Here is a 12,934-nt window from a genome sequence, read left to right as displayed (position 1 = left end):
TACTTTCAATTTTTTGTTGATTTTTTAATATAAAATAACATAATTAACAAAAAATTATTGTTTACATTAACAAAATCCATGAAATATTTAAATTTCATTATTTTTATCTAAAAATTAACAAAACTTTTCTTCTTTCACTTGATGTCACTGCAAATTCATATGAGCATTAAAACAAGCTTGTTAAACATAGTAAAACAGCAACAACTCATGCAATAAATGGAATTGATGAATGCAATACGTGTTAGGTAATATTTCACCGGTTTTCAAAGTTGAATGCCTTGCATTAATGGGTAGTAGATTGGTTTAATTTCTACTGCTATTTCTTAACCCCCCCCCCCCCCCCCAAAAAAAAAAAAAGAAAAAAAAACAATTTAATGTGTATCTTTGCAATTTCTTGTTGAACAAACATTGGAGAGAGTAACCAGCAAGGAATAAAGAAGAAAAAATAGTATGGAAACCCTACGAAACTGGAAACTGCTTGGCCTTCACAATTATTTAGTGTCAAAAGAAAAAGATAAAATTAGGCTACCAAACTAAATAAATGGCAAATTCATATGCATTTATAGAATAGAATGAAACAAGTTTGAAAGTAGGCTTCCTTCATCGAAGCCTGAAAAAAGGTTGAGAAAATGAAACTTAAAATATTGGTGAACAAAAGTCAAATTAAGTTACGGCTGAAAAATTAAAGAACATTGCAAACCATACACTTCTCCATGTGAAAAAGTGTATTATTCAGGCCTTTTTCAACTAATAATTCTCAGTTTCCCATTGATTATGTGCATCAGATCATCTATTTCAGGTGTTGGTCAAAAGCACACCAACAATTCATATATATATATATATATATATATTTGATACATCAAAAACGATATATATATTTTTCTTAGATTTTGTCAAATGATCATATATAATTTTTTTTTAAATTTTAAATCATATTACTTTCATATCTATGTTTATATAATTTTCGTATCATTTTTAAAATTAACAAATCTAGTCAAAAAATACTAAAAGCGTTGCATATGTGTTATTAATTTTTTTCATACAAACATTTAATCCAATTAGATTAGGATTCTAGTCTTCCTTAAATTAAAAAGAAAAAGTCATTAGTTTTCATCAAATGTTCACTACCTGCTGTTTTAGATTATGCAAAAAAGAACAGCAAAATGTCCTTCAACGAAAGTGATACAAACAAATTTAAAATTATAGTTTATGTTGGAATTTGTTTACCTACTTGTATCCAAAACAAAAGCCATGCAAAAACCAAGCAAGAAATATGTACTGAAAGCCAAAAGCCATGAAGGAAAAAAACATAGCAACAGTTGAAACACAATCTTACCATTAGTTCGAAAAGAATGGAAATTAATTAAAAAATTATAAATTGTGATTTATTTTATAACAACTAATGAAAGAAATAAAGATTAATGAATGGGAAATTAATTATTTTCCATTTAATATATATGCAACAGTTTTACACCAGAATCTGATCAACTCAGCTCTATCAACAATCAAATTACAAAGCCAATTGAAGAAATTAAGCTTAAAAACAAAAAGAAACAGACAAATTACATCATCCTTTCCCTGCCAAATTCAGTTCTTACACCAACCACAAGCTTAATTCCTCACCTGTTTGGGTTTTTTTTTTTTTTTCTTCATGTTCTCTTGTTTTTGCTTCCCAATAACAAAGAGAAATAAAACAAAATCCTGAACAAGAATCCCCAAGCCACAGTAATCCACAAGCAATTCCATTTGCTCAAATCTGTTATCCCTTCTTGTTTCAAAATATCCGACCCTGTAGTCAAACATGTTGAGCTGGTAATCCTCATCCCCAATGTATTGCTCATTGCCTGCAATAATCTCACTTTCATAGGGGCTGGAACTTCTCTAAGTGGTGAATTGTCAAAAATTTGAGTGCCTCTCACAAAACATTTTGTGGGATTATCAAATTCATTTTGTAAAACTGCTTCATATGGGTATTTGACGAGGGATAAGTAATGGAACCAAATCCAATAGGCTGGGATTCGGTCACGGTTGATAAAAAAGCCGCTAAAGAGTAAGAAATAGGCTAAAATGGCAACGACGATTGTGTAACCCAACATCACATGTGGAACGACACCGGATAGAAATGTGACGAATGAACTTCCGGACCAGAATGAAGCAAACATGATCAACAAATAGAATAAGAATCCTGAAAATCCACCATCAAGGCCTACGGCCCAAAATGTCGTCGCCGCAAAAGCAACTGATAAGCAAATCAGCCCTGGTAAAACTACCAACGCATTTGATATAACATAAGATAATCTCCTGTAAGCGTTGTAAGCAGTTTCTCTCATGAAAATGTACCTTTCTTGGAGAAAAACTGGCAGAGCGTCGGCACAAGTGTAAAACGTCGTTGACATTGCAAAAGCGAAAAACCCTAGTCTTTCTTGTGCCCCTTTTGGTGAATTATCAAGCTGCCAAAATACCGTTGCTAAAATGAACCCCGTTACTAAAACTGCTCCCAAACGGATGCCAAATAACTCCGGCATTCGCCTTGAGTTCAAGATCGACCTGTTGGACAACACCACCATTTCTTTCCAAAAAGGATTTGCAAATCTTGGAACCAAGGAAGTTGAACTGACATCATTGGTTGCACCTGGGACAAGTTTACCTCTAGAAATACTGGCGCTAATTGCTTCTTTTAGGGACAAACCAAGCTGGTCTGGCTCAGGGTCTCTTGTATGCTTCATGCTTTGCCATGACTTGTTGAATTCGACCAAACTTTTTGTTCCTCCCGGAGATCCTTCGAGTTCCCGGATTAAATCGAGAGCAAACTCAGTTTTGTTCTCATTCTCCGGTATCGGATGCCCGAACTCGGAGAAATATAGCGGCAGGTTCGTCGGTGAACCACTATAAACAGTTTGTCCACGGGACAAAAATATCAATCTGTCAAGCAATCCAAGAATTCTGTAACTTGGTTGATGAATTGACATTATGACAATGCTTCCACTCTGAGCTATCCTCTGTAAAACCTTCACCACCATGAAAGCACTGGTCGAATCAAGCCCTGATGTAGGTTCATCCAAGAACAGAATAATGGGGTCATGAATTATATCAATTCCGATTGATACACGACGACGCTCTCCACCAGAAACACCACGATGACCTTCATCACCAATAACAGTTTTGGCTGCGTTTCTTAAGCCTAGTTGATCAATCAAAGCTTGAACTCTCGTTTTCTTCTTGGATTTCGACAAAGTACGCGGAAGTCGAAACTCAGCAGCAAACATTAAGGTTTCTTCGACAGTAAGCATTGGAAAAAGCAAATCATCTTGCATAACATAAGCTGAAATCACTTTCAACATCCGGGACTCTAAAATTTCGCCGTTTAAAGTCACGTTCCCTTTCAAACTTCCTTTAGCTATTCTATTAGCTAAAGCATCTATTAGCGTCGATTTCCCCGACCCACTTGCTCCAAGCACGGCGAGTATCTCCCCATCTCGAGCCTCCCCGGAGATATCATCAAGTAAGGTCTTGGTCCTGGTAAATAAACTATCTCCAGCAAGTGGGTTGCCGGCGACGGTGGAAGCGGCGGCTCTTCTATTCCTCCGTCTCAAGAACCCTGGCAGCTCCATCTTGCAGCGAACCTTTACACTATAAGTAAGGTTGTTAAAGGAAAGAACAAATGGCATCGGCCGCCGCTCTGTGGCATCGACGAGAATTTCATGGACCGGAGTTTCGTCGCCGGTGTTTTCTTTCCTTACATCGCCGACATGTTTAAGTAATTGTCCAAGCGTTGGTAAAGATCCAGTGGCGGTTGAGAATTCGCCGGCAATAATCTCCATTGAATGAGGAAAAAACTGGGAAGTATTATTATTATCGGACGATATATTTTCGGCTACAACACGAGACATTGTGGGCTTTTCGTTTTAATTCCTTTTTGCCTGAAAATATCGGCCAAAGGCTACGGTTAGAGCTGTTTTCAAGAGAAGAAGAGAGAAAAAGGGCTCTTGTGGCTTTGGGTAATTTGGGGTTTGGAGAATTCTATAAATATATATATGAATTTGAAATTTAATGTGAAAATAATAAGGGTCAGGTGATTAAATTACTAATATTATTATTGAAAAATTTTATATTTGATGTATTATTATTGTATAAATATTATTTAATGATAATGAATTTTGTAATAATATTTTTTAAAAAGTTAATTTCAACTATATTTTGTTTAAAATTAATTTTTTATGAATATTATTGTGTATATATATAACATAAAATGCATAGAATATAAATTCAAAAAAATATTATCCTTTTTTGGCCTTTGAAAAAATAAAACATATCATCATTAAATAATTTAATAATTTTATGTATTACTATTATTATTATTATTTGCTTGATACTGTTTGTATTGGGAGGTAAGAGAAAGGTCACCTAAATCATCCAATCTGAAATCTAAACGCTTTTCTTTTCTAGGAAGGAGGCGAGTAGAACACGTGGACGGTTGTTATTGATGTTGATACGGCTTTTGAATGTTGGATGATTAAACGTGGCAAAAAAATTTTTTTAGTACAGAGGAATTAGGTTGGGTGTTTATCTACTGTGGCGTAAGCTTTGTCTAGTCCAAGTGGATGGCTAAAGATTAAAAGGTTAAAAGTTAAATAATTCGGCGTCCCCAATATTTGATTCAATAATTATTATAATTTTTTTTAATTCAAATAGTAAGTTTAAATTTATTTAATTTTTTAAATAAAAAATTAAATCATTTTTCATAGATCACGATTTTGAGATAAAAGATGAATTATATAATAAATAATAAAGACAAAAATGTAAGGTTTAAAAAGTATTTTCTTTGCATTTAAGGTTTAAATGTTTGCAGAAAAAAACTTAGCTCACAAGAGAAAACAAAAGGTGCTTTGAATTTGAAATTGGAAAGCAAACAAGAATGGCTAAGACTATAAATGAATTAAATTTGGGTAAACTTATATTTATGATTTGTTTATTTATTTTTAAAAAATATTTAGGTTCGATTCTATTCGATAAAAATATTATTTTATTTATTCAAATTCAATTCGTTTAAATAGTAAAATATTTAAGTTTGGTTTATATTCAGTTTAATTACGTTAAATGAGTTCGTTCGTAAATATTAAATGAATATATTCACGAATATATATAAACGAACATATTCGTTAATAATAAATTAATCATAATCAAATAAATTTAAATAAATAAATCTTAAATGAATATAAATGAATTTTAAAATAAGATTAGAGTAAAAAATAAAAATATAATTTTAGTAATATTATTAAAAAACAAACAACAAATAAACAACAAATGAATATAAATGAACGAGTTTTAAATAATTTTTATCAAGTTTATTTATGAATATAAACGAACAAAGTAGATTTCTATTCATATTTAGTTCATTTAATAAATGAATACAAAAATATTATTCAAAATAATTTATTAAATTTAATAAACAAATATAAACGAACAAAAAAGGAATATGTTTACGAATAATTCGTTAAAAGTTTCATTTGTTTACACCCTTAATAACGAGAACTTGAATTATAAATAAATTTTATTTGAGTGAAACTTTCATGCCTAGATGGCTAGTATTTGTTGAAAGTTTAAATTAATTCATGAGCTATTATCAATCAAAGTTAAGTTTGAGAGTTTAACTCAAACTTAAAAAAAGAACATTAATGCATAAGGATTGAAATTTAATACTAGTTGTTATTGTTTTTTTATAAAAGATTTCATACTTTAGCAAAAGAGATGGGTTTTAGAGCTAATATTTGAATTTTAAATTTATTAAATATTAAACTCAGATTTAATATTAATTTTTATTGTTAATTAAATATAATATAATTCTCATTTCCCTCATTTAGCTTTTTTATTATTTGGTTTGCAAAAGTATTCTTATCTTCAAAAAAAAAAAAAATCATTAGCCCTAATATATTTATCAAAGCTTTGACAGTTGCAATTTCTTGGTAGTGTTGTTACATGATCAAGTAAGCCTAAAAAGACAAGTCCCTACTTCTAAAATTAGTAATAGTAATTAGTAAAATTTACCAAGTAGGTGGGTGATTTCTTGCTTTTATTTTATATATTCTCTTTTGAAAATGTCATTTGGTGTTCAGAAATGGCACACTAACCACTCAGCTTAATTAAATGTAGCATGAAAAAGTGTTGCTAAAGTGAAATTACCAAATTATTGCAGGTATTATAATATTTTTCATTAATTTGGCAAAGTCATGTGTACTTCACTTTCTAATATTTGCCAAAAACAAAAATAAAATCAGAATTGTTAGTAAATCAAACTTTTAAAGACTTTGCTTTGATCTAATTTTGTCTCATCTTTACAACTTTATAAGTTTACAAGCCTTTTCAAACCCATATATATGCACATTTCATTTTTTTTTTTATATTTAAAATTATTTATATAACATTTCACATTTGTTAAAATTATTATGATTTTGTATTTGAATGGTTGATTCATGATTGATGGCTAAAAAAAACCCTACTTTTTTTTTTTTTTTTAAATTTTAGTAGTATGTGTTAGGATCATGATTTTGGTAATTGGGAAAGAGGAAAGGACAAAACTTGTGGTTTCCATAAGCAGAAAATTTTAAGAAAATTTAAATATTCATAATAATTTAAGGCAAAACAATTGAACAAAAAAAGAAAGTTTAATTTTCTGATACTCAATCCTTGTCTTCTCAAAAGGGAAATATAAGAGGTTTAAACCAGCAAAATGAAGAAAAAAAAGCACAATTTTCTTTTATTTTTTTTTGGGGTTTGAGGATTATTTGGTAGTTAAATGTAGATAAGCCACCTCTTCTTACCAAATATCAAGCTAACTCATACCTATAAGTGAAGGCTGTGAAATTTTTTTTTTTATTTTCTTTGAAGCAAAAAAAAAAAAAAACAAGAGATAATTGATTCAAGTGATAAAAAGAATTTTTTTTATTTTGTTATTTGAATTCGAATTTAATAAAAAATTATAAAAAATAATTTATTATAAATTCATTAAATTTGACATAAATAAAATCACTTAAACCAATAAAAAAATGGAATAAAACTTAAAACCCCTTGTCACTAAAAAAAAAAAAAAATGGTCGGGGCATAAACAATTGTGAATATCCCATGGGCATGAGGTATTTGCAGCATTAAAAAAAAAAAAAAAAAAAGATTGGGTCATAAACAATTGTGAATATCAGCATGGGCATGAGGTAGTGCAGCAGTATTCTCAACTGTTTTAAATCATTTTTCTGTTTTCATTCATCAGCAAAATTCAAAGGTTGGAAACAGCTGCTGTGTTATCTGTACTTGTTCCCCTGCAATTTTTTTTTTCCTTTATAAAAGCCGGTGCCAAATTTGGTCAACTTTGAAAGTTTCTTTTTATTTTACCATGTTCGAATTTAAAACCCCAACTGGCAATGGCAAGGGTCCCTGATTTTTTGGAACCTGAATTAGAGCATAAATATTTGTATTTATTATAAGTCTGTATATATTATTTTCATTCAAATTATATTAAATAATTATATATTTTTTAAATTAATTATTTATTATATATCACTAGTTTATTAAAATAAATATTCAACATCTAATTATTACATGTAACATGTAATCAATGCTTAACTTTTTCATTAATGTAAGAGCACATTTAATATTATTGTTGAAAATAATTTGAGTTTAAGCAATTTTTTATCCAAACGCAATATTAAATAATAAGTTTTTAGTTTAAAAGTTTAAGTTTTTAACCCAAACTAAAAACTCTTTTAAGAAGTATTTTTATGATAAAAAAATACGTTTAACATAAAAAAATTATTTTATTATCTTTATATTCTAATATTTTATTATCTAATATATATATTTTAGAGATTTTAATTATTCATCATAATTTTTTATAAAAATATTATATACTTAAAATTTCTAACCACTTTTTTTTCACACTTTTTAAATGTACTTTTTTTTAATTAGTTAAAACTCATAATTTTTAACAAAAAAATTTTGAATTTTAATTATGATGATGATCACTTTTTAAAATCATCTCGAATATATAATTTACAATCACTTATTTTATATTATTAAATACAACATATTTTATCTTGATTTAAAAAATTGAACAATTTATTTACTCCATATTTTTCTTGCAAAAAAACAATAATGCTGAATTAATCCTAAAATATTTAAGATATTTATAGACACTATCAAAGTTTATTAAATTTTTATTAATATTAATATGCGGAAACATCACCTAACATTCTGACATTGTCCGAACTTCATCCCTTTTTGGAACATTCTTAAAGACACTTTTTTTATATTAATATGGAGGATTCTACTTTCGGAGTGCTCTACACATGATCATGCACCAACGAGTTAATTAACAAAGAAGATTGGTTGAACAATTGCACCGATGAAGTAGTTCTTAATAACAACAATACGTTGATTGATGTAATAAAATTAAGAGTTAAGCTGTTCAACTTGTGTAGGGGGGAAAACTTGGAAAATGACCTTTTAAAGATCAGAACTCATTCTCTGAGAAATTAACCGCAAGGTCCCAGTAATGGGCCACTCCGGCATCAGCAAAAACCTTTTTTGCAGCAGCTTCAGTGATGCACTCATGAACAGAAAACTTGCTGAAACTTGATTTCGCAACGCTACCTTGCCAGACTAACACACACTTGTTAGGAGGTTTATCTTCGTCTTCATCTCCGGCCTCCTCTTCTTTTACAGCTTCAGCCCAGCTGATTCGCCTAAGCATAAGCTTCCCATACCTCTTAATGGATTTGCTTCCACCTTCCACCACCACAACACTGATACCCTCAGATATAACGGTGCAACCAGTCAAACGGTTTTCTTGGGCATTAACATCAACTTTAAAGCGGGTCTTGGGATGTGAGAGGTCATTGATCCTGTAAACCGAAACAATAGTCTCTGCTGTATTTGGGTCGTCAAAAAGCTTTCTCTCTTTCTTTTCACGGCGTTCAGCTGGGGTAAGCTTGCGAGCAATGTTCCTATCCACGTGAGCCTGCTCCCGCTCAGCAGCAGCACTACGGATTTCCATTTCAAGCTTAGTAGGATCTTGGGTAGCTTCAGAGCCTAGAACTTTCATTAAATTGCTCAACTTAACTTTTGGCTTGGGAGGTTCTATCAAGCCTTGTCTAATCATCTCCTGTTTATCCTTTTCCCGGGCCAGACGTCGCTGAGTGCGAAGTTTCTTCTGCTCCTTCTTTGTTAGCTTCATGGGCTGAGGTGGAGGAGGAGCTGGCTCAGCAGGAGGCTCAATTGGACGAGGATGTTCAACATAAATAGTGATCTTCTCCTTCTTCAGTTTATCTTCAGTCAGCACACCGTCAGTGATGTCATCATAAGAACCAGAAACCAAAATAGCTAGATCCCTGAAATACAGCAATAAAAATTTCATCAATCAAACGACAACAAAAGAAAAGGGACCACTAAAAGAAGAAATGAATTAGCAATTGTAATGCCTCTTTTAAATTTTTAAACAAGAATATTGCATATGAGACAAAATAGATGAAGAAGCTTTTTGGTTGTAGACATATGATGTAGCGTATTGCAGGCCTTAACTCATCTTGAATATCACCAACAAAATTCACATGGCAAGAGTTCCAAACTTTTACTCAACGTATAATATCCAAATAAACTCTTTTTAAGGGTAATTGAAAAAGCAACCCAATAGTTATAGCCTAAGCAGAAACTAAAACAACATCAATTATAGATAACTGCATTTCCAGCAATAAATAAATTTTCCTCACATATAAGACCAGCAGCATGGATTGTTTCAGTTTAATTAGATGACACGTTGGATTAACTAATATCTCCTATGTGAGTTAATTAATTAAAGATAATCAATGATGCAAAAAAAATCAGCTTACCACCACTCTATTTCAGGAATTGGGTCTTTTAGTTTCTCCTTCGTTATAATTCTTTCAGACACCTCGATCAAATTTGGATTTATATCAGCCTTTGCCTTTGCCAATTGTGCTTGCTTTGCCTTTAGCTCTTTTGCTTTTGCTTCTCCAAATTGACTCTGTAATGAATAGATAATAATCTCAAAACCAGACAAACAACTAATGGAAGAATCAAAGCAAGAGATAGAAACACAATAATTAATACCTTCAATTTGATGATCTCAGCATCTTTTGACCATTTCCCTTCCTCTACAAACTGAAAAGTCATCCTTTTTGGTCTAAGAAGCTTATTCTTATCGATCCCCATCCTTGCATCAAAATGTGGATTTGATTCTGGATCCACCTCCAGCTCAGGTTTAAGGATCTGGAATGCGTCTTTCTTTTGCTTGTTAATGTTGACCTGAAAAATCGAATGGATCAAGTTATACAACAGCCTTTAAAATAGCACAAATTGCACTGGAAGTAGGAACATAACAATAATTGCACCAAGACTACAAATTTCACAAACCTTAAGGGTGCTAAGATTACTTGGTTTAGTCACATTAATGATGTTACCATGCTCATCAATTTCCCTACCAAATGCATCAACACGGAGGACAGGTGCCTTGGTAGGTTTCTGAGGAACTGGAACATCTGCTTGCACCTGGCCAGGGAACAAGTTTATTAGAGGAGCAAACTGAGGGTCCTGGCGGAATCCCATCTTAGCAGCCAGCTCTTGAGCACGCTTAACAGCTTCTAAATTGGGTATTGATGCAAGGCCAGGAACAGCAGCCATCACACTAGTAGGTGTCTTCACAGAAGCTACTGCTGCAGAGGTAGGAGGAAGCACTGATGAGCTTGATGGTCCACTAGCAATAGCAGCAGTCACTGATGGGACCTGTCCCTGAACTGTTCCAGTAGTAACAGATGAACTGGAGCTAGGGCCTTTGTTCAACTACACATAACAATAACAATTCAACATGAATATTTTTCAACTTTCAAAACTTCAGGACAAAATGAAAAAAGAAATAAGATGAACTCACTGAAGGTATCTTCTTCAGTTTCTCCGCTAATTCTTTCTGCATTTGTAAAGCCTTTTTAGCTTTGGCTAAGGCATCAAGAGAGAGACTTCCACCACTTTTCCCAGCAGCTGAAGAGCCATCTGTACTAGATCCAGTAACCTCATGAGATCTGGTAATACTATATGCTTTATTTTCAGCAGTAGAAATGGAAGGTACCTTCGTAGGAAGTGGGTGTCCAGTCTTTGGTAATGATGCCTGAGCAACACCCTTCAGGCATGGAAAAAGTAAACTTACATCAGTGTACACTTAAAAGTTTCGCAACAGGCTAGAAATTTAGACCAAAAAAAAATAGGCAACTTTTAATTAGAATATATCAACATAACTGCATTGAATCAGATACCAATATGCAAACATAACATTTTAATTTTAACAATATTCCGCATTATTATACATTTCAGATCCAATACTAACACATGATGCATTAGCTAATATCTCAACTTTCCAGCAATGCATAAGTAATCATATAGTCAAGTCAACAACAGTGAAGCATTATTTTAACAATAGGAAGAATTGGAAGACCAGTAAGTTCTCAATAAGCTAATCAAATCATGTGATATTATAACATTCCACTTTCTACAAGCCTCAAATTAGCAGCAAATTTAAGAAGGCAACAATTATGACTCCCGCTATGTATTAAACGGAAGCACAAAGAAAGAACTAGGAAAAAGAAATTCATCAAACAAGTTTCACAACTTACGCACCAATAATAATTCCCCACAATTTCAAACAGAATGTAGATCATAATGCAACAATCACTTCTATAGTAATAGCAATTTGAAAAAAAATGCATAATATCAAGGGAATTAGACGTTCAAATAGGTGCAAAACTGCATAAAAACAACAAAACAAGTTTAAGGTTCATACTCCAAATATTACCAAAATCCACAATCCAAATAAAATTAAAAACACAGAGAAACTTCAACAGATATAGAATAGATTCCATTAAAGTTGTTAATTTTGCTACTTACTTTTGTAGTATTGTTTTTTATTTCCTAGAAATTTGCTTCAAAACAAAGGAAATTAGCAGAAAAAGTCATAACTAAATTCTAATTATAACATACTCAGTCTAAATGGAAGTAAAAAATTCATGTATTTTAATAGTTTTAATTCTTTAAAATTCTTATTTGCTTTTTCACTTTTGAAATCAAAATAAACTAACAATCGAGAAAACATCAAATCAACGAAGCAAACAAGAAAAGCAAATTTTAGAAAAAAAATAAAAATAAAAATTAGGAGACTCACATTTTGAACTGGATCACCACTATTGGCGGCATTGGAGAACTCAATTTCCTCTTCTTCTTTAGCCTTATCCCCAAATCTTCTCCTCTCTCTTTTTTCCTCTCTGTTTCCTTCTCCAACTTTAGCTCTCTTCTCTCCTCTCTCCTCACTCTCTTCTCTCTCTTTCCTCTTATTCTTAGCTTCAACTTCCTCATAAGAACTCTCACGATGCTTCCTATCTCGCGAACCCTCCCTCTCAAATGATCTCTCGCGTTCATCACGGCGCGATGAGGATGATTTATGATCCGATCGCCGGTGAGAGTCGCGGTGGTGGCTGCGGTGGTGCTTGTCGTCGCGGTCTCGGGACCGTTTGGTTGCGGGATTATCTTTCTCCATTTTTAGGGTTAGGGATTTTTGGGGAGGGTTTTGGCTCTGCCTCTCTTAAGGTTCTGTTCTATTTCTACCGTGTTCGTAGCGAGTTTCTCTAAATTATTGTAATCATATTAGCCGACGTCGATGAAGCCGTTAATCTACGATTTGGATTTGGCCCTTTAATAGGCCCATTATATTTTCTACATGGATGAAGATTTGGGCTCTTCTTTTTAATAGGCCAACGAGGCCCAAATCGGAAAAACAAAGTGGAAAACTGGTCTGTCTAAAATTACTTAATTCTGCTTTCAACAATGTCTCTCCAAACAAATGTCAGTTATTTTGTCTGAATATAATGTTTTAATTATCAGATAT

At 32.1% G+C, this 12,934-nt stretch overlaps 1 protein-coding gene and 1 pseudogene across 2 annotated transcripts; both read right to left on the bottom strand.

Moving 5' to 3' along the window:
• Window positions 1-1,424: 1,424 nt before the first annotated feature.
• Window positions 1,425-3,994, bottom strand: LOC111309828 (ABC transporter G family member 6 pseudogene; annotated as a pseudogene). Its single transcript, XR_016330328.1, has one exon. The product of XR_016330328.1 is annotated as an ABC transporter G family member 6 pseudogene (transcript).
• A 4,361-nt stretch (window positions 3,995-8,355) lies between these two features.
• Window positions 8,356-12,663, bottom strand: LOC111310254 (protein RDM16-like). Its single transcript, XM_022909518.2, has 6 exons — window positions 12,215-12,663; window positions 10,934-11,179; window positions 10,420-10,845; window positions 10,117-10,311; window positions 9,876-10,030; window positions 8,356-9,377 (listed from the first exon to the last, which is right to left on the bottom strand). The coding sequence occupies exons 1-6, from the start codon at window positions 12,584-12,586 to the stop codon at window positions 8,501-8,503; spliced, it is 2,271 nt and encodes a 756-aa protein (XP_022765253.2). The 5' UTR covers window positions 12,587-12,663; the 3' UTR covers window positions 8,356-8,500.
• Window positions 12,664-12,934: the final 271 nt, after the last annotated feature.

The sequence above is a fragment of the Durio zibethinus genome, chromosome 19, assembly GCF_047325235.1.
Source record: "Durio zibethinus cultivar Kanyao isolate XHJ-2024 chromosome 19, ASM4732523v1, whole genome shotgun sequence".
Taxonomy (NCBI): Eukaryota; Viridiplantae; Streptophyta; class Magnoliopsida; order Malvales; family Malvaceae; genus Durio; species Durio zibethinus.
This window is presented reverse-complemented; position numbering and strand designations above follow the sequence as displayed.

Excerpts from the sequence above, each read along its gene's own strand:
- LOC111310254 (XM_022909518.2), bottom strand. The coding sequence starts at position 12,586 with ATGGAGAAAGATAATCCCGCAACCAAACGGTCCCGAGACCGCGACGAC. Across the intron at positions 11,180-12,214 it reads GTGGTGATCCAGTTCAAAAT|GGTGTTGCTCAGGCATCATT; the intron begins GTGAGTCTCCTA and ends CCATGCCTGAAG. Across the intron at positions 10,846-10,933 it reads AACTGAAGAAGATACCTTCA|TTGAACAAAGGCCCTAGCTC; the intron begins GTGAGTTCATCT and ends TGTTATGTGTAG.